At 49.4% G+C, this 19901-nt stretch overlaps 1 protein-coding gene across 1 annotated transcript in view; it reads right to left on the minus strand.

Annotated features, from left to right (window-relative positions):
- The window catches only part of LOC112251638 (ATP-dependent RNA helicase DDX1-like), a 46874-nt gene that overhangs the window by 22807 nt on the left and 4166 nt on the right, over nt 1–19901 (minus strand). Inside the window, 9 exon segments of the mRNA XM_042301123.1 lie at nt 3287–3347; nt 3477–3615; nt 3850–3964; nt 7852–7928; nt 13441–13513; nt 15915–15991; nt 16085–16168; nt 16376–16459; nt 16583–16630. Coding sequence (XP_042157057.1) covers nt 3287–3347; nt 3477–3615; nt 3850–3964; nt 7852–7928; nt 13441–13513; nt 15915–15991; nt 16085–16168; nt 16376–16459; nt 16583–16630 — 758 coding nt within the window.

Consider the following 19901-nt stretch of genomic DNA (forward strand, 5'->3'; position numbering starts at 1 on the left):
GGAGAGGAGAGGAAGAAAGGAGAGGAGAGAGGAAGAAAGGAGAGGAGAGGAAGAAAGGAGAGGAGAGGAAGAAAGGAGAGGAAAGGAGAGGAAGAAAGGAGAGGAGAGGAAGAAAGGAGAGGAAGAAAGGAGAGGAGAGGAAGAAAGGAGAGGAAGAAAGGAGAGGAGAGGAAGAAAGGAGAGGAAGAAAGGAGAGGAGAGGAAGAAAGGAGAGGAAGAAAGGAGAGGAGAGGAAGAAAGGAGAGGAGAGGAAGAAAGGAGAGGAGAGGAAGAAAGGAGAAGAAAGGAGAGAAAGGAGAGGAGAGGAAGAAAGGAGAGGAGAGGAAGAAAGGAGAGGAGAGGAAGAAAGGAGAGGAAGAAAGGAGAAGAGAGGAAGAAAGGAGAGGAGAGGAAGAAAGGAGAGGAAGAAAGGAGAGGAGAGGAAGAAAGGAGAGGAAGAAAGGAGAGGAAGAAAGGAGAGGAAGAAAGGAGAGGAGAGGAAGAAAGGAGAGGAGAGGAAGAAAGGAGAGGAGAGGAAGAAAGGAGAGGAGAGGAAGAAAGGAGAAGAAAGGAGAGGAAGAAAGGAGAAGAAAGGAGAGGAAGAAAGGAGAGGAAGAGAGGAAAGGAGAGGAAGAAAGGAGAGGAAGAGAGGAAAGGAGAGGAAGAAAGGAGAGGAAGAAAGGAGAGGAGAGGAAGAAAGGAGAGGAAGAAAGGAGAGGAGAGGAAGAAAGGAGAGGAAGAAAGGAGAGGAGAGGAAGAAAGGAGAGGAAGAAAGGAGAGGAGAGGAAGAAAGGAGAGGAAGAAAGGAGAGGAGAGGAAGAAAGGAGAGGAAGAAAGGAGAGGAAGAAAGGAGAGGAGAGGAAGAAAGGAGAGGAAGAAAGGAGAGGAAGAAAGGAGAGGAAGAAAGGAGAGGAAGAAAGGAGAGGAAGAAAGGAGAGGAAGAAAGGAGAGGAAGAAAGGAGAGGAAGAAAGGAGAGGAAGAAAGGAGAGGAAGAAAGGAGAGGAAGAAAGGAGAGGAAGAAAGGAGAGGAAGAAAGGAGAGGAGAGGAAGAGAAAGGAGAGGAAGAAAGGAGAGGAGAGGAAGAAAGGAGAGGAAGAAAGGAGAGGAGAGGAAGAAAGGAGAGGAAGAAAGGAGAGGAGAGGAAGAAAGGAGAGGAAGAAAGGAGAGGAGAGGAAGAAAGGAGAGGAAGAAAGGAGAGGAAAGGAGAGGAAGAAAGGAGAGGAAGAAAGGAGAGGAAAGGAAAGGAGAGGAAAGGAGAGGAAGAGAAAGAGCCAGGTGGAGAAACGTTATACAACTACTTGAAGTGGAACTGACAGCGTTTAACTACTTTGCAGATATGAAATAATCATAACAGAAATGTGAGTTATAGATCTGCCACTCATTGAAAGCAAGTCTAAGGAGTTGTAGATCTGTTCTGTGTGAAATGTCTATGTTTCCCGATATTACGTTTAAGTTTTGCTTCTTTTACTTTAAAAATGTTTGTACACCAGTGTCAAACAACTGAAAATACTATATTGGGTTCTGAAAAATACTATATTGGGTTCTGAAAAATACTATATTGGGTTCTGAAAATACTATATTGGGTTCTGAAAAATACTATATTGGGTTCTGAAAAATACTATATTGGGTTCTGAAAATACTATATTGGGTTCTGAAAAATACTATATTGGGTTCTGAAAAATACTATATTGGGTTCTGAAAAATACTATATTGGGTTGTGAAAATACTATATTGGGTTGTGAAAAATACTATATTGGGTTGTGAAAAATACTATATTGGGTTGTGAAAATACTATATTGGGTTCTGAAAATACTATATTGGGTTGTGAAAATACTATATTGGGTTGTGAAAAATACACTTCCCAGTGGTTTAGATGGTACAGCGATTCTCTACACCGGACCTGCTTTAGTGAAATGGACATTTTATTATCCAGGAAATGAAGCAGCGTTTCGCCTCCTTCATAAATTGTTGTCCTCCAAGGTCGATGTCAGCGCCCTGCGGAAACCTAATTAGCATCATCCAGAGAAAAAAAATCCCCATAAAAATGTGTCAGTTTAAACTAGGAGATTAGTTGTTGTTTTGTTGCATTTGATTCGTCTCAATTCACTGCATCGCCTCTGTCGCACTTCCGTATCTGCAGACAAAGTTGTTTATCAGACCAAGAGACGTTCCAAAACCATTCTTCACACAAAATAGTATGTAGCGTCTGAACGGTTTGGCCTACAAGCTACCCCTCTTAATGGAAAGATTTGACTCTCACGAAATTGACGGTTTTCTCATGTTTTGCTCGACGACTCACACAAGAGTCCCGGGACTCGTCTGAGGTCTGTCGTGTCCCAACAGTCCGCACTAATATGACCCCTCGAGTCTCTAACTTTTTCAGTTGAAAAAAAAAAATGAATGGAAGTATGTTTAGTGGCAAAAATACACACACGTTCAAAAGTGTCACTGAAATGTCCCTGTTTTTGAAAGAAAAGCACATTTTTTTGTCCATTAAAATAACATCAAATTGATCAGAAATACAGTGTAGACATTGTTAATGTTGTAAATGACTATTATAGCTGGAAACTGCAGATTATTAATGGAATATCTACATAGGTGTACAGAGGCCCATTATCAGCAACCATCACTCCTGTGTTCCAATGGCACGTTGTGTTAGCTAATCCAAGTTTATTATTTTAAAAGGCTAATTCATCATTAGAAAACCATTTTGCAATTATGTTATCACAGCTGAAAACTGTTGTCCTGAATAAAGAAGCAATAAAACTGTCCTTCTTTAGACTAGTTGAGTATCTGGAGCATCAGCATTTGTGGGTTCGATTACAGGCTCAAAATGGCCCGAAACAAAGACCTTTCTTCTGAAACTCGTCAGTCTATTCTTGTTCTGAGAAATGAAAGCTATTCCATGTGAGAAATTGCCAAGAAACCGAAGATCTGGTACAACGCTGTTTACTACTCCCTTCACAGAACAGCGCAAACTGGCTCTAACCAGAATAGAAAGAGGAGTGGGAGGCCCCGGTGCACAACTGAGCAAGAGGACAAGTACATTAGAGTGTCTAGTTTGAGAAACAGACGCCTCACGAGGCCTCAACTGGCAGCTTCATTAAATAATACCCACAAAACACCAGTCTCAACGTCAACAGTGAAGAGGCGACTCTGGGATGCTGGCCTCCTAGGCAGAGTTCCTCTGTCCAGTGTCTGTGTTCTTTTGTCCATCTTAAATCTTTACTTTTTATTGGCAAGTCTGAGAGATGGCTTTTTCTTTACAACTCTGCTTTTGACCTTCTTAAAACAATTCCAACCTACCCCTTGTTCCAGTACAGCCAGCTGGTCTCTAGCAGGAACACCTCCGATGATCAGAAGATCTCTGGAATGACACACACATACCACACGACAGAGACACAAAGAGAAAGACAGAGAGAGACAGAGACCCAATGAGAGACACAAAGAGAGAGACACACACAGAGAGAGACATACAGAGAGGTATGTACCGTACCTGAGCTTGGGATTGTCCACATATCTCTTACACTGGTTAACGTTGTTGAGGGTCTGTTCAGCAAGCTCTTTAGACGGTTCAACGATCAGAGCTTTGGGACCACAGGAAGCGGCCTTCACCTCCGACACCTTAATACTGCCTGCATCAGAGAGAGACACATTCAACTACCAGGGAAGCAGAACGGGAGAAAGTCTCGTTGGAATATTCAGGAATGTGTCTAAAGGGGGCGGGGTTATTGAGGTATTAGTGGCTAAACAGTATTCATTGGTTAGTTTCTCATGTGTCTGGCTGGGCTTGACCACACCTCCTACCTGTCTGGCTGGATTTGACCACACCTCCTACCTGTCTGGCTGGATTTGACCACACCTCCTACCTGTCTGGCTGGATTTGACCACATGTCCCTCAGAAGCTTGGTCCACCGCTACGAAGCCCGTCTTGGGAGGATTCTTAAACTCCTCCCCCCCAAAGTTAAACTTCAGCTCTGCATTCTGTCAGATGGAGAGAAGAGAGAATGTCTGTCAGAGCCCCGCGTCTGGAACGGTGAGTCTGTCAGAGCCCCGCGTCTGTCAGAGCCCCGCGTCTGGAACGGTGAGTCTGTCAGAGCCCCGCGTCTGGAACGGTGAGTCTGTCAGAGCCCCGCGTCTGGAACGGTGAGTCTGTCAGAGCCCCGCGTCTGGAACGGTGAGTCTGTCAGAGCCCCGCGTCTGGAACGGTGAGTCTGTCAGAGCCCCGCGTCTGGAACGGTGAGTCTGTCAGAGCCCCGCGTCTGGAACGGTGAGTCTGTCAGAGCCCCGCGTCTGGAACGGTGAGTCTGTCAGAGCCCCGCGTCTGGAACGGTGAGTCTGTCAGAGCCCCGCGTCTGGAACGGTGAGTCTGTCAGAGCCCCGCGTCTGTCAGAGCCCCGCGTCTGGAACTGTGAGTCTGTCAGAGCCCCGCGTCTGGAACGGTGAGTCTGTCAGAGCCCCGCGTCTGGAACGGTGAGTCTGTCAGAGCCCCGCGTCTGGAACGGTGAGTCTGTCAGAGCCCCGCTGGAACGGTGAGTCTGTCAGAGCCCCGCGTCTGGAACGGTGAGTCTGTCAGAGCCCCGCGTCTGGAACGGTGAGTCTGTCAGAGCCCCGCGTCTGGAACGGTGAGTCTGTCAGAGCCCCGCGTCTGGAACGGTGAGTCTGTCAGAGCCCCGCGTCTGTCAGAGCCCCGGGAACGGTGAGTCTGTCAGAGCCCCGCGTCTGGAACGGTGAGTCTGTCAGAGCCCCGCGTCTGGAACGGTGAGTCTGTCAGAGCCCCGCGTCTGGAACGGTGAGTCTGTCAGAGCCCCGCGTCTGGAACGGTGAGTCTGTCAGAGCCCCGCGTCTGTCAGAGCCCCGCGTCTGGAACGGTGAGTCTGTCAGAGCCCCGCGTCTGGAACGGTGAGTCTGTCAGAGCCCCGCGTCTGGAACGGTGAGTCTGTCAGAGCCCCGCGTCTGGAACGGTGAGTCTGTCAGAGCCCCGCGTCTGGAACGGTGAGTCTGTCAGAGCCCCGCGTCTGGAACGGTGAGTCTGTCAGAGCCCCGCGTCTGGAACGGTGAGTCTGTCAGAGCCCCGCGTCTGGAACGGTGAGTCTGTCAGAGCCCCGCGTCTGGAACGGTGAGTCTGTCAGAGCCCCGCGTCTGGAACGGTGAGTCTGTCAGAGCCCCGCGTCTGGAACGGTGAGTCTGTCAGAGCCCCGCGTCTGGAACGGTGAGTCTGTCAGAGCCCCGCGTCTGGAACGGTGAGTCTGTCAGAGCCCCGCGTCTGGAACGGTGAGTCTGTCAGAGCCCCGTCTGGAACGGTGAGTCTGTCAGAGCCCCGCGTCTGGAACGGTGAGTCTGTCAGAGCCCCGCGTCTGGAACGGTGAGTCTGTCAGAGCCCCGCGTCTGGAACGGTGAGTCTGTCAGAGCCCCGCGTCTGGAACGGTGAGTCTGTCAGAGCCCCGCGTCTGGAACGGTGAGTCTGTCAGAGCCCCGCGTCTGGAACGGTGAGTCTGTCAGAGCCCCGCGTCTGGAACGGTGAGTCTGTCAGAGCCCCGCGTCTGGAACGGTGAGTCTGTCAGAGCCCCGTCTGGAACGGTGAGTCTGTCAGAGCCCCGCGTCTGTCAGAGCCCCGTCTGGAACGGTGAGTCTGTCAGAGCCCCGCGTCTGGAACGGTGAGTCTGTCAGAGCCCCGCGTCTGGAACGGTGAGTCTGTCAGAGCCCCGCGTCTGGAACGGTGAGTCTGTCAGAGCCCCGCGTCTGGAACGGTGAGTCTGTCAGAGCCCCGCGTCTGTCAGAGCCCCGCGTCTGGAACGGTGAGTCTGTCAGAGCCCCGCGTCTGGAACGGTGAGTCTGTCAGAGCCCCGCGTCTGGAACGGTGAGTCTGTCAGAGCCCCGCGTCTGTCAGAGCCCCGCGTCTGGAACGGTGAGTCTGTCAGAGCCCCGCGTCTGGAACGTATGAATACATGCAGATAATTGCATGGCTTATCGTTCTTTTACAAAACAATATAAAACATATTAATGATATATTAATGTTGTAAAGGTATAATATACAGCACCTAAAGAAAAATACTCCAACGCATCTACATTGTTGTGTTACAGCCTGAATTCAAATCAGATTACGTGTTGTTTTCTCACACAAAACCCCATTATGACAGTGAAACACTTTAGACATTTTTGTAAATGTATTTAAAAAAAAGACACTCAGAAATCTCATTTACATCAGTATTCACACCCTTGAATAGGCAATACATGTTAAAATCACTTTTTGCAGTGATTACAGCTGTGGGTCTTTCTGGGTAAGTCTCTAAGAGTGATTACAGCTGGGAGTCTTTCTGGGTAAGTCTCTAAGAGTGATTACAGCTGTGAGTCTTTCTGGGTAAGTCTCTAAGAGCTGTGAGTCTTTCTGGGTAAGTCTCTAAGAGTGATTACAGCTGTGAGTCTTTCTGGGTAAGTCTCTAAGAGCTGTGAGTCTCTCTGGGTAAGTCTCTAAGAGCTGTGAGTCTTTCTGGGTAAGTCTCTAAGAGCTGTGAGTCTCTCTGGGTAAGTCTCTAAGAGCTGTGAGTCTCTCTGGGTAAGTCTCTAAGAGCTGTGAGTCTTTCTGGGTAAGTCTCTAAGAGCTGTGAGTCTCTCTGGGTAAGTCTCTAAGAGTGATTACAGCTGTGGGTCTTTCTGGGTAAGTCTCTAAGAGTGATTACAGCTGTGGGTCTTTCTGGGTAAGTCTCTAAGAGTGATTACAGCTGTGGGTCTTTCTGGGTAAGTCTCTAAGAGTGATTACAGCTGTGAGTCTTTCTGGGTAAGTCTCTAAGAGTGATTACAGCTGTGAGTCTTTCTGGGTAAGTCTCTAAGAGCTGTGGGTCTTTCTGGGTAAGTCTCTAAGAGCTGTGAGTCTCTCTGGGTAAGTCTCTAAGAGCTGTGGGTCTTTCTGGGTAAGTCTCTAAGAGCTGTGAGTCTCTCTGGGTAAGTCTCTAAGAGCTGTGAGTCTCTCTGGGTAAGTCTCTAAGAGCTGTGGGTCTTTCTGGGTAAGTCTCTAAGAGCTGTGGGTCTTTCTGGGTAAGTCTCTAAGAGCGATTACAGCTGTGAGTCTTTCTGGGTAAGTCTCTAAGAGTGATTACAGCTGGGAGTCTTTCTGGGTAAGTCTCTAAGAGCTGTGAGTCTCTCTGGGTAAGTCTCTAAGAGCTGTGAGTCTTTCTGGGTAAGTCTCTAAGAGCTGGGAGTCTTTCTGGGTAAGTCTCTAAGAGCTGTGAGTCTTTCTGGGTAAGTCTCTAAGAGCTGTGAGTCTTTCTGGGTAAGTCTCTAAGAGCTGTGAGTCTCTCTGGGTAAGTCTCTAAGAGCTGTGAGTCTTTCTGGGTAAGTCTCTAAGAGCTGGGAGTCTTTCTGGGTCAGTCTCTAAGAGCTGTGAGTCTCTCTGGGTCAGTCTCTAAGAGCTGTGAGTGTTTCTGGGTAAGTCTCTAAGAGCTGTGAGTCTTTCTGGGTAAGTCTCTAAGAGTGATTACAGCTGTGAGTCTTTCTGGGTAAGTCTCTAAGAGCTGTGAGTCTTTCTGGGTAAGTTTCTCAGTCTCTAATATTTGCACATGATTATTAGAAAATAAAATTCTTCAAGCTCTGCCAAATTGGTTGTTGATCATTGTTAGACAGCCATTTTGAAGTCTTGTCATAGATTTTTAAGTAGATATACAGTACCAGTCAACAGTTTGGACACATCTAATCATTCAAGGGTTTTTCTTTATTTTTTACTATTTTCTACATTGTAGAATAATAGTGAAGACATCAAAACTATGAAATAACACATATGGAATATATGTGTGTGTGTGTGTGTGTGTGTGTGTGTGTGTGTGTGTGTGTGTGTGTGTGTGTGTGTGTGTGTGTGTGTGTGTGTGTGTACATACCTTGAGAACACAGGAAGCAAAGAAGGGCTGGTTCTTCAGAAGAGCTGGGATCTCAAACGCCAAGCCCAGGTCAGTACCTGAGAGAGAGAGAGCGAGAGCCCAGGTCAGTACATGAGAGAGAGAGAGCGAGAGCCCAGGTCAGTACATGAGAGAGAGAGAGCGAGAGCCCAGGTCAGTACATGAGAGAGAGAGAGCGAGAGCCCAGGTCAGTACATGAGAGAGAGAGAGCGAGAGCCCAGGTCGGTACATGAGAGAGAGAGAGCGAGAGCCCAGGTCGGTACATGAGAGAGAGAGCGAGAGCCCAGGTCAGTACATGAGAGAGAGAGAGCGAGAGCCCAGGTCAGTACATGAGAGAGAGAGCGAGAGCCCAGGTCAGTACCTGAGAGAGAGAGCGAGAGCCCAGGTCAGTACCTGAGAGAGAGAGCGAGAGCCCAGGTCAGTACCTGAGAGAGAGAGAGCGAGAGCCCAGGTCAGTACATGAGAGAGAGAGCGAGAGCCCAGGTCAGTACATGAGAGAGAGAGAGAGCGAGAGCCCAGGTCAGTACATGAGAGAGAGAGAGCGAGAGCCCAGGTCAGTACATGAGAGAGAGAGAGCGAGAGCCCAGGTCAGTACATGAGAGAGAGAGCGAGAGCCCAGGTCAGTACATGAGAGAGAGAGAGCGAGAGCCCAGGTCAGTACATGAGAGAGAGAGAGCGAGAGCCCAGGTCAGTACATGAGAGAGAGAGAGCGAGAGCCCAGGTCAGTACATGAGAGAGAGAGAGCGAGAGCCCAGGTCAGTACATGAGAGAGAGAGAGAGCGAGAGCCCAGGTCAGTACATGAGAGAGAGAGAGAGCGAGAGCCCAGGTCAGTACATGAGAGAGAGAGAGCGAGAGCCCAGGTCAGTACATGAGAGAGAGAGAGCGAGAGCCCAGGTCAGTACATGAGAGAGAGAGAGCGAGAGCCCAGGTCAGTACATGAGAGAGAGAGCGAGAGCCCAGGTCAGTACATGAGAGAGAGAGAGCGAGAGCCCAGGTCAGTACATGAGAGAGAGAGAGCGAGAGCCCAGGTCAGTACATGAGAGAGAGAGAGAGCGAGAGCCCAGGTCAGTACATGAGAGAGAGAGAGCGAGAGCCCAGGTCAGTACATGAGAGAGAGAGAGAGCGAGAGCCCAGGTCAGTACATGAGAGAGAGAGAGCGAGAGCCCAGGTCAGTACATGAGAGAGAGAGAGCGAGAGCCCAGGTCAGTACATGAGAGAGAGAGAGCGAGAGCCCAGGTCAGTACATGAGAGAGAGAGAGAGCGAGAGCCCAGGTCAGTACATGAGAGAGAGAGAGCGAGAGCCCAGGTCAGTACATGAGAGAGAGAGAGCGAGAGCCCAGGTCAGTACATGAGAGAGAGAGAGCGAGAGCCCAGGTCAGTACATGAGAGAGAGAGAGCGAGAGCCCAGGTCAGTACATGAGAGAGAGAGAGCGAGAGCCCAGGTCAGTACATGAGAGAGAGAGAGCGAGAGCCCAGGTCAGTACATGAGAGAGAGAGAGCGAGAGCCCAGGTCAGTACATGAGAGAGAGAGAGCGAGAGCCCAGGTCAGTACATGAGAGAGAGAGAGCGAGAGCCCAGGTCAGTACATGAGAGAGAGAGAGCGAGAGCCCAGGTCAGTACATGAGAGAGAGAGAGCGAGAGCCCAGGTCAGTACATGAGAGAGAGAGAGCGAGAGCCCAGGTCAGTACATGAGAGAGAGAGAGCGAGAGCCCAGGTCAGTACATGAGAGAGAGAGAGAGCGAGAGCCCAGGTCAGTACATGAGAGAGAGAGAGAGCGAGAGCCCAGGTCAGTACATGAGAGAGAGAGAGCGAGAGCCCAGGTCAGTACATGAGAGAGAGAGAGCGAGAGCCCAGGTCAGTACATGAGAGAGAGAGAGCGAGAGCCCAGGTCAGTACATGAGAGAGAGAGAGCGAGAGCCCAGGTCAGTACATGAGAGAGAGAGAGCGAGAGCCCAGGTCAGTACATGAGAGAGAGAGAGCGAGAGCCCAGGTCAGTACATGAGAGAGAGAGAGCGAGAGCCCAGGTCAGTACATGAGAGAGAGAGAGCGAGAGCCCAGGTCAGTACATGAGAGAGAGAGAGCGAGAGCCCAGGTCAGTACATGAGAGAGAGAGAGCGAGAGCCCAGGTCAGTACATGAGAGAGAGAGAGCGAGAGCCCAGGTCAGTACATGAGAGAGAGAGAGCGAGAGCCCAGGTCAGTACCTGAGAGAGAGAGCGAGAGCCCAGGTCAGTACCTGAGAGAGAGAGAGCGAGAGCCCAGGTCAGTACATGAGAGAGAGAGAGCGAGAGCCCAGGTCAGTACATGAGAGAGAGAGAGCGAGAGCCCAGGTCAGTACATGAGAGAGAGAGCGAGAGCCCAGGTCAGTACATGAGAGAGAGAGCGAGAGCCCAGGTCAGTACATGAGAGAGAGAGAGCGAGAGCCCAGGTCAGTACATGAGAGAGAGAGCGAGAGCCCAGGTCAGTACCTGAGAGAGAGAGCGAGAGCCCAGGTCAGTACCTGAGAGAGAGAGAGCGAGAGCCCAGGTCAGTACATGAGAGAGAGAGAGCGAGAGCCCAGGTCAGTACATGAGAGAGAGAGAGCGAGAGCCCAGGTCAGTACATGAGAGAGAGAGAGCGAGAGCCCAGGTCAGTACATGAGAGAGAGAGAGCGAGAGCCCAGGTCAGTACATGAGAGAGAGAGAGCGAGAGCCCAGGTCAGTACATGAGAGAGAGAGAGCGAGAGCCCAGGTCAGTACATGAGAGAGAGAGAGCGAGAGCCCAGGTCAGTACATGAGAGAGAGAGAGCGAGAGCCCAGGTCAGTACATGAGAGAGAGAGAGCGAGAGCCCAGGTCAGTACATGAGAGAGAGCGAGAGCCCAGGTCAGTACATGAGAGAGAGAGCGAGAGCCCAGGTCAGTACATGAGAGAGAGAGCGAGAGCCCAGGTCAGTACATGAGAGAGAGAGAGCGAGAGCCCAGGTCAGTACATGAGAGAGAGAGAGCGAGAGCCCAGGTCAGTACATGAGAGAGAGAGCGAGAGCCCAGGTCAGTACATGAGAGAGAGAGAGCGAGAGCCCAGGTCAGTACATGAGAGAGAGAGAGCGAGAGCCCAGGTCAGTACATGAGAGAGAGAGAGCGAGAGCCCAGGTCAGTACATGAGAGAGAGAGAGCGAGAGCCCAGGTCAGTACATGAGAGAGAGAGAGCGAGAGCCCAGGTCAGTACATGAGAGAGAGAGAGCGAGAGCCCAGGTCAGTACCTGAGAGAGAGAGAGCGAGAGCCCAGGTCAGTACCTGAGAGAGAGAGAGCGAGAGCCCAGGTCAGTACATGAGAGAGAGAGAGCGAGAGCCCAGGTCGGTACATGAGAGAGAGAGAGCGAGAGCCCAGGTCAGTACATGAGAGAGAGAGCGAGAGCCCAGGTCAGTACATGAGAGAGAGAGCGAGAGCCCAGGTCAGTACATGAGAGAGCGAGAGCCCAGGTCAGTACATGAGAGAGAGAGCGAGAGCCCAGGTCAGTACCTGAGAGAGAGAGCGAGAGCCCAGGTCAGTACCTGAGAGAGAGAGAGCGAGAGCCCAGGTCAGTACCTGAGAGAGAGCGAGAGCCCAGGTCAGTACCTGAGAGAGAGAGCGAGAGCCCAGGTCAGTACCTGAGAGAGAGAGAGCGAGAGCCCAGGTCAGTACCTGAGAGAGAGCGAGAGCCCAGGTCAGTACCTGAGAGAGAGAGCGAGAGCCCAGGTCAGTACCTGAGAGAGAGAGCGAGAGCCCAGGTCAGTACCTGAGAGAGAGAGCGAGAGCCCAGGTCAGTACATGAGAGAGAGAGCGAGAGCCCAGGTCAGTACCTGAGAGAGAGAGCGAGAGCCCAGGTCAGTACCTGAGAGAGATTCGAGAGCCCAGGTCAGTACCTGAGAGAGAGAGCGAGAGCCCAGGTCAGTACCTGAGAGAGAGAGAGCGAGAGCCCAGGTCAGTACATGAGAGAGAGAGAGCGAGAGCCCAGGTCAGTACATGAGAGAGAGAGCGAGAGCCCAGGTCAGTACCTGAGAGAGAGAGCGAGAGCCCAGGTCAGTACCTGAGAGAGAGAGCGAGAGCCCAGGTCAGTACATGAGAGAGAGAGAGAGCGAGAGCCCAGGTCAGTACATGAGAGAGAGAGAGCGAGAGCCCAGGTCAGTACATGAGAGAGAGAGCCCAGGTCAGTACATGAGAGAGTACCTGCCTGGAGTCCCTACCGTCTGACACAGAGTCAAGACAGACACTCAATGTGGTTGGTACTGGACCCGAGACTGGGTCACATCCCCAAATAAAGAAACGATCTCACGACAATGCATTGTAATAGAACGTTAGTAAAAATAGATATGATCTTCCTTCCACAGAAAGGAAAATTCCTGTCTATTTGTGAAGAAATCACCCTGATCAACTGTTTAGTCAAATCCCAGCTTGGTCATTTACTTGTGGCCATATGCCCTATTTGGAACGGCAAGCCAGACAAAATTAAAACAGGCCTGTTTATATTATGAATATGAATTCAGAGGGCAGATGAAATATTAAGGCATTACACCCCTCCCTGCGACATGTAACAATCAGCTAGAGAACCAATTCAGATTGAAGAATGGCTTTTCCCCTTAAATTGAAAATAAAAATCTTAAAAAATATCTCCTTTTGAGAACAAGCCATCAACAGCTACGGAAATCAAAGTGACAACATATATTTTTTTCCTAATTTACATTAAAAAACCGTTTTTGGGAAAAAAAAACATTTGCATAAGTTTTCAGACCCTTTGCTATGAGACTTGAAATTGAGCTCAGGTGCATCTTGTTTCTATTAATCATCCTTGAGATGTTTCTACAACTTGATTAGAGTCCACCTGTGGTAAATTCAATTGATTGGACATGATTTGGAAAGACACACACCTGTCTATATAAGGTCCCACAGTTGACAGGTGCATGTCAGAGCAAAAACCAAGTCATGAGGTTGAAGGAATTGTCCGTAGAGCTCCGAGACAGGATTGTGTTGAGGCACAGATCTGGGGAAGGGTACCACAATATGTCTGCTGCATTGAAGGTCCCCAAGAACACAGTGGCCTCCATCATTCTTAAATGGAAGAAGTTTGGAACCACCAAGACACTTCCTAGAGCTGGCCGCCCAGTCAAACTGAGCAATCAGGGGACAAGAGCCTTGGTCAGGGAGGTGACCAAGAACCTGATGGTCCCTCTGACAGAGCTCTAGAGTTCCTCTGTGGAGATGGGAGAACCTTCCAGAAGGACAACCATCTCTGTAGCACTCCACCAATCAGGCATTTATGGTAGAGTGGCCAAACGGAAGCCACTCCTCAGGAAAAGGAACATAACAGCCCACTTGGAGTTTGACAAAAGGCACCCGACTCTCAGATCATGTGAAACAAGGTTCTCTGGTCTGATGAAACCAAGAACTCTTTGGCCTGAATGCCAGTGGCTCCAACCCTAATCTAGCGCACCTGACTCTAGTAATTAGCTGGTTGATAAACTGAAGTTAAAACCTCCAGGAGGGTCTCTCTCCGGGAACCGGGCTGGTGAACCCTGACCTACACAGTACACACAATATGGGAAGGGAAGGCACAAACCGTTTTTGGAGAAGGAGAGGAGTCCGTTGTCTAGATCCAGATAACATCCCATGGTGTCATGCATGGTGAACTCCTACAGGACAGAGAGAGACAGACAGCATGGTGAACTCCTACAGGACAGAGAGAGACAGACAGCATGGTGAACTCCTACAGGACAGAGAGAGACAGACAGCATGGTGAACTCCTACAGGATAGAGAGAGACAGACAGCATGGTGAACTCCTACAGGACAGAGAGAGACAGACAGCATGGTGAACTCCTACAGGACAGAGAGAGACAGACAGCATGGTGAACTCCTACAGGACAGAGAGAGACAGACAGCATGGTGAACTCCTACAGGACAGAGAGAGACAGACAGCATGGTGAACTCCTACAGGACAGAGAGAGACAGACAGCATGGTGAACTCCTACAGGACAGAGAGAGACAGACAGCATGGTGAACTCCTACAGGACAGAGAGAGACAGACAGCATGGTGAACTCCTACAGGACAGAGAGAGACAGACAGCATGGTGAACTCCTACAGGACAGAGAGAGACAGACAGCATGGTGAACTCCTACAGGACAGAGAGAGACAGACAGCATGGTGAACTCCTACAGGACAGAGAGAGACAGACAGCATGGTGAACTCCTACAGGACAGAGAGAGACAGACAGCATGGTGAACTCCTACAGGACAGAGAGAGACAGACAGCATGGTGAACTCCTACAGGACAGAGAGAGACAGACAGCATGGTGAACTCCTACAGGACAGAGAGAGACAGACAGCATGGTGAACTCCTACAGGACAGAGAGAGACAGACAGCATGGTGAACTCCTACAGGACAGAGAGAGACAGACAGCATGGTGAACTCCTACAGGACAGAGAGAGACAGACAGCATGGTGAACTCCTACAGGACAGAGAGAGACAGACAGCATGGTGAACTCCTACAGGACAGAGAGAGACAGACAGCATGGTGAACTCCTACAGGACAGAGAGAGACAGACAGCATGGTGAACTCCTACAGGACAGAGAGAGACAGACAGCATGGTGAACTCCTACAGGACAGAGAGAGACAGACAGCATGGTGAACTCCTACAGGACAGAGAGAGACAGACAGCATGGTGAACTCCTACAGGACAGAGAGACAGCACAGACAGCATGGTGAACTCCTACAGGACAGAGACAGACAGCATGGTGAACTCCTACAGGACAGAGACAGACAGCATGGTGAACTCCTACAGGACAGAGACAGACAGCATGGTGAACTCCTACAGGACAGAGACAGACAGCATGGTGAACTCCTACAGGACAGAGACAGACAGCATGGTGAACTCCTACAGGACAGAGACAGACAGCATGGTGAACTCCTACAGGACAGAGAGAGACAGACAGCATGGTGAACTCCTAGGACAGCAGACAGCATGGTGAACTCCTACAGGACAGAGACAGACAGCATGGTGAACTCCTACAGGACAGAGACAGACAGGAACTCCTAGGAGACAGACAGCATGGTGAACTCCTACAGGACAGAGAGAGACAGACAGCACTCCTACAGGAGCATGGTGAACTCCTACAGGACAGAGAGAGACAGACAGCATGGTGAACTCCTACAGGACAGAGAGAGACAGACAGCATGGTGAACTCCTACAGGACAGAGAGAGACAGACAGCATGGTGAACTCCTACAGGACAGAGAGAGACAGACAGCATGGTGAACTCCTACAGGACAGAGAGAGACAGACAGCATGGTGAACTCCTACAGGACAGAGACAGAGACAGACAGCATGGTGAACTCCTACAGGACAGAGAGAGACAGACAGCATGGTGAACTCCTACAGGACAGAGAGACAGACAGGACAGAGAGAGACAGACAGCATGGTGAACTCCTACAGGACAGAGAGACAGCATGGTGAGACAGACAGCATGGTGAACTCCTACAGGACAGAGAGAGACAGACAGCATGGTGAACTCCTACAGGACAGAGAGAGACAGACAGCATGGTGAACTCCTACAGGACAGAGAGAGACAGACAGCATGGTGAACTCCTACAGGACAGAGAGAGACAGACAGCATGGTGAACTCCTACAGGACAGAGAGAGACAGACAGCATGGTGAACTCCTACAGGACAGAGAGAGACAGACAGCATGGTGAACTCCTACAGGACAGAGACAGACAGCATGGTGAACTCCTACAGGACAGAGAGAGACAGACAGCATGGTGAACTCCTACAGGACAGAGAGAGACAGACAGCATGGTGAACTCCTACAGGACAGAGAGAGACAGACAGCATGGTGAACTCCTACAGGTGACTGACTGAGGTGACTGACGGTCTCTCCAATGGAACTCTATTCCCTAAAATCAGGTGAATTTCAGATTCTCCCTGACAGTCGTTTAAGTTCACACTGAAAACATTTTACTGTTCGGAAAAGGACCAATCTTCAACATTAGGGACTGAATATAGCTGTAGATAAATATTAGACAATCTATAGCATACCTCTCCATAACTGTCAAACTGCTTGTTGTGAGATTTCTTCCCCGTTCCTCCAAAGCCAAAGCCGTACTTATCGGTACCTGGTAACAACACAACAGTAGTGATGGTAACAACACAACAGCCCAACAGTGAATTTAACCGGACTCTGTGTGTAGACTCAGCGAGGTACTTGCCTAAGTCCAAAGCTGCCTGGCTGGTAGACCAGCCGATCCTACACAGGCCCTGGTCATGACATGATACCTCATAGTAGTACTTCCCTAGAGGGAGAGAGAGACAGAGAGCAGGTGGAGAGACAGAGAGCGAGACGGAGAGAGCGAGACGGAGAGAGCGAGACGGAGAGAGCGAGACGGAGAGAGCGAGAGCGAGACAGAGGAGGGGGAGAGAGAGAGGGCAGGTAAAGAGAGAGATAAGAGAGGGAGCAGCATGTGTACATTTGGTAGTATGTATGTATGTATGCGTCTTACCCTTGGTGATGGCTTTGGTAGAGCGACAGCCATGCCATTCTTTAAACTCCCTGCTTTGACAACACAGTCCGTCTGGTCCAATGGCTGGGGAGGAGATAGAGGAATGGGGGGGGCAGTAAATGTCATGTTTAAAATCTAAACGTGTTTACAACATAACTTATGTACCATCCTTCACCACAGGAAGACACAATGAGCCCTTTGACTCACCGAACGCTGTGCTTCTGTCATACGGGTTCATCTGCCATTTGTTGAAGACTGAAACACAGACAAACGTGTGGTTGCTAATACAACAGTATCTGACATTATAAAAACAGGTTGTTTGGATCCTGGTTGCTGATTGGTTGATAGCAGGGAGTTATATCGCCACATTCCACAGGAACCACCGGTTAACAGATCCAATTAATTCATGCGCCCATCCACTGTCCCACAGCCCAGCCAGTCATTATATAAACGTCATCTCCCCTGGGGGGGGAGCCTGTAGAGAATATTTCCCTATGTACTCCCCTAGCGGGGGGGTCTTGATGTGTGCAATACATATGTTTTGGTAACCATCTTCATCTTCATCACGCAAAGGAACGGAAGTGACGATCCTAAAAGCCTCATTTAAAAATCAGGATCATTATAAAAGGATATAAATACAAATGAGCATGTAGTTAGCTGTAGTTAGCTGTGATGTGACTGTGTGTTAGCTGTAGTTAGCTGTGATGTGACTGTGTGTTAGCTGTGATGTTGTGTGTTAGCTGTAGTTACTGTGTGTGCCGTTGACAGAGATGTTTTGTGTGTTAGCTGATGTTCCTGTCATTCCTTGAATTGATGTGACTGTGTGTTAATGTGACTGTGTGTTAGCGGTGACTGTGTGTTAGCTGTAGGGTAGCCTAGTGGTTAGAGCGTTGGACTAGTAACCGGAAGGTTTAGCTGTGAAGTTCAAACCCCTGTGTGTTAGCTGTAGTTAGTTGTGATGTGACTGTGTGTTAGCTGTAGAGCTGACAAGGTACAAATCTGTGTGTTAGCTGTAGTTAGCTGTAGTTAGCTGTGATGTGACTGTGTGTTAACTGCCACAGGCAGTTAACCCATGTTCCGTCATTCTGTTCCCAGGCCGTCATTGAAAATAAGAATTTGTTCTTAACTGACTTCGCTGGTTAAATAAAGGTTAAAAAAAAATATTTAAAAAAACGCCCCACCCAGCAGAGGGTCGACCAATCACATTCATTGAATTGCTAACGCCCCACCCAGCAGAGGGTCGACCAATCACATTCATTGAATTGCTAACGCCCCACCCAGCAGAGGGTCGACCAATCACATTCATTGAATTGCTAACGCCCCACCCAGCAGAGGGTCGACCAATCACATTCATTGAATTCCTAACGCCCCGCCCCACCCAGCAGACGGTCGACCAATCGCAATCATTGAATTCCTAACGCCCCACCCAGCAGACGGTCGACCAATCGCAATCATTGAATTCCGCCCCACCCAGCAGACGGTAACGCCCCACCCAGCAGAGGGTCGACCAATCACATTCATTGAATTGCTAACGCCCCAGCAGGCGGTCGACCAGTCACATTCATTGAATTCCTAACGCCCCACCCAGCAGGCGGTCCATCTCAGTGTACATTTTGTTACAGTCTTATTTTGAAATGGATTAAATCGTTTTTTCCTCCTCATCAACATCTACACACAATACCAAATAATGACAAAGTAGAAAACAGGGTTTTAGACATTTTAGCAAATGTAAAAAAAATAAAAAACTGAAATATAACATTTAAATAAGTATTCAGACCCTTTCCTCAGTATTTTGTTGAAGCACCTTTGGCAGTGATTACAGCTTCGAGTCTTCTTGGGTATGACGCTACATGCTTGGAACACCTGTATTTGGGGAGTTTCTCCCATTCTTCTCTGCAGATCCTCTCCAGCTCTGTCAGGTTGGATGAGGAGCGTCGCTGCACAGCTATTCTCAGGTCTCTCTAGAGATGTTAGATCGGGTTCAAGTCTAGGCTCTGGCTGGATCACTCAAGGACATTCAGAGACTTGTCCCGAAGCCACTCCTGCGTTGTCTTGGTTGTGTGCTTAGGGTTGTTGTCCTGTTGGAAGGTGAACCTTGGCCCCAGTCTGAGGTCCTGACTGCTCTGGAGAAGGTTTTTATCAAGGATCTCTCTGTACTTTGCTCTGTTCATCTTTCCCCTCAATCCTGACTAGTCTCCCAGTCCCTGCCGCTGAAAAACATCCCCACAACATGATGTTGCCACCACCATGCTTCACCGTAGGGATGGTGCCAGGTTTCCTCCTTGGCATTCAGGCCAAAGAGTTCAATTTTGGTTTCATCAGACCAGAGAATCATGTGCCTTTTACTTAGGAGTGGCTTCCGTCTGGCCACTCCACGATAAAGGCCTGATTGGTGGAGTGCTGCAGAGATGGTTGTCCTTCTGGAAGGTTCTCCCATCTCCACAGAGGAACTCTGGAGCTCCGTCAGAGTGACTACCACCTCCCTGACCAAAGCCCTTCTCCCCCGATTGCTCAGTTTGGCCGGGCGGCCAGCTCTAGGAAGAGTCCTGGTGGCTCCAAACTTCCATTTAAGAATGATGGAGGCCACTGTGTCCTTGGGGACCTTCAATGCTGCAGAAATGTTTTAGTACCCTTCCCCAGATCTGTGCCTCAACACAATCCTGTCTCGGAGCTCTATGGACAATTCCTTCAACCTCATGGCTTGGTTTTTGCTCTGACATGCACCTGTCAACTGTAGGACCTTATATAGACAGGTGTGTGTCTTTCCAAATCATGTCCAATCAATTGAATTTACCACAGGTGGACTCCAATCAAGTTGTAGAAACATCTCAAGGATGATCAATGGAAACAGGATGCACCTGAGCGCAATTTAGAGTCTCATAGCAAAGGGTCTGAATACTTATGTAAATAAGGTATGTTTTTAATGTTTTATCAATTTGCAAAGAAATCTAAAAAACCTGTTTTTGCTTTGTCATTATGAGCTATTGTGTGTAGATTGATGAGGTAAAAATATGATTTATTCAATGTTAGAATAAGGATGTAACATAACACAATGTGGAAAAAGTCAAGGTGGTCTGAATACTTTTCCCAAGGCTCTGTTTGTCCCAGATGGACCCCCATAGCCTCCACTGATCAGCTAAAACAAGATCAATGACTCAATATACACCTGTGTTGACTAGGCCGATACCATCTTAATGTACCCAGTTTATCAAGACATTTACCACTCAAATTACAATCTGACCGTGATGTTATGTAGTTCGTTTTTACCAAAGTCACACGTCTGAATGTATCACATGGCAGTCTGTGGGAAATGTTGCCATCAATTTCCTCATTTAATGACATTGAATATTGATCTTGACCCCCCTCCCAAAAAAAAAAAAATCGGTACCGGCCCGAAACAAATCCATTACGGTTGTTCCCTAGATTGTGCCGGACAGAGCCGGCCAGGACGCCACACAGGACAGAGTCGGCCAAGACGCCACAGGACAGAGTCGGCCAAGACGCCACACAGGACAGAGTCGGCCAA

The sequence above is a fragment of the Oncorhynchus tshawytscha genome, linkage group LG18 (genome assembly GCF_018296145.1).
Source record: "Oncorhynchus tshawytscha isolate Ot180627B linkage group LG18, Otsh_v2.0, whole genome shotgun sequence".
Lineage (NCBI taxonomy): Eukaryota > Metazoa > Chordata > Actinopteri > Salmoniformes > Salmonidae > Oncorhynchus > Oncorhynchus tshawytscha.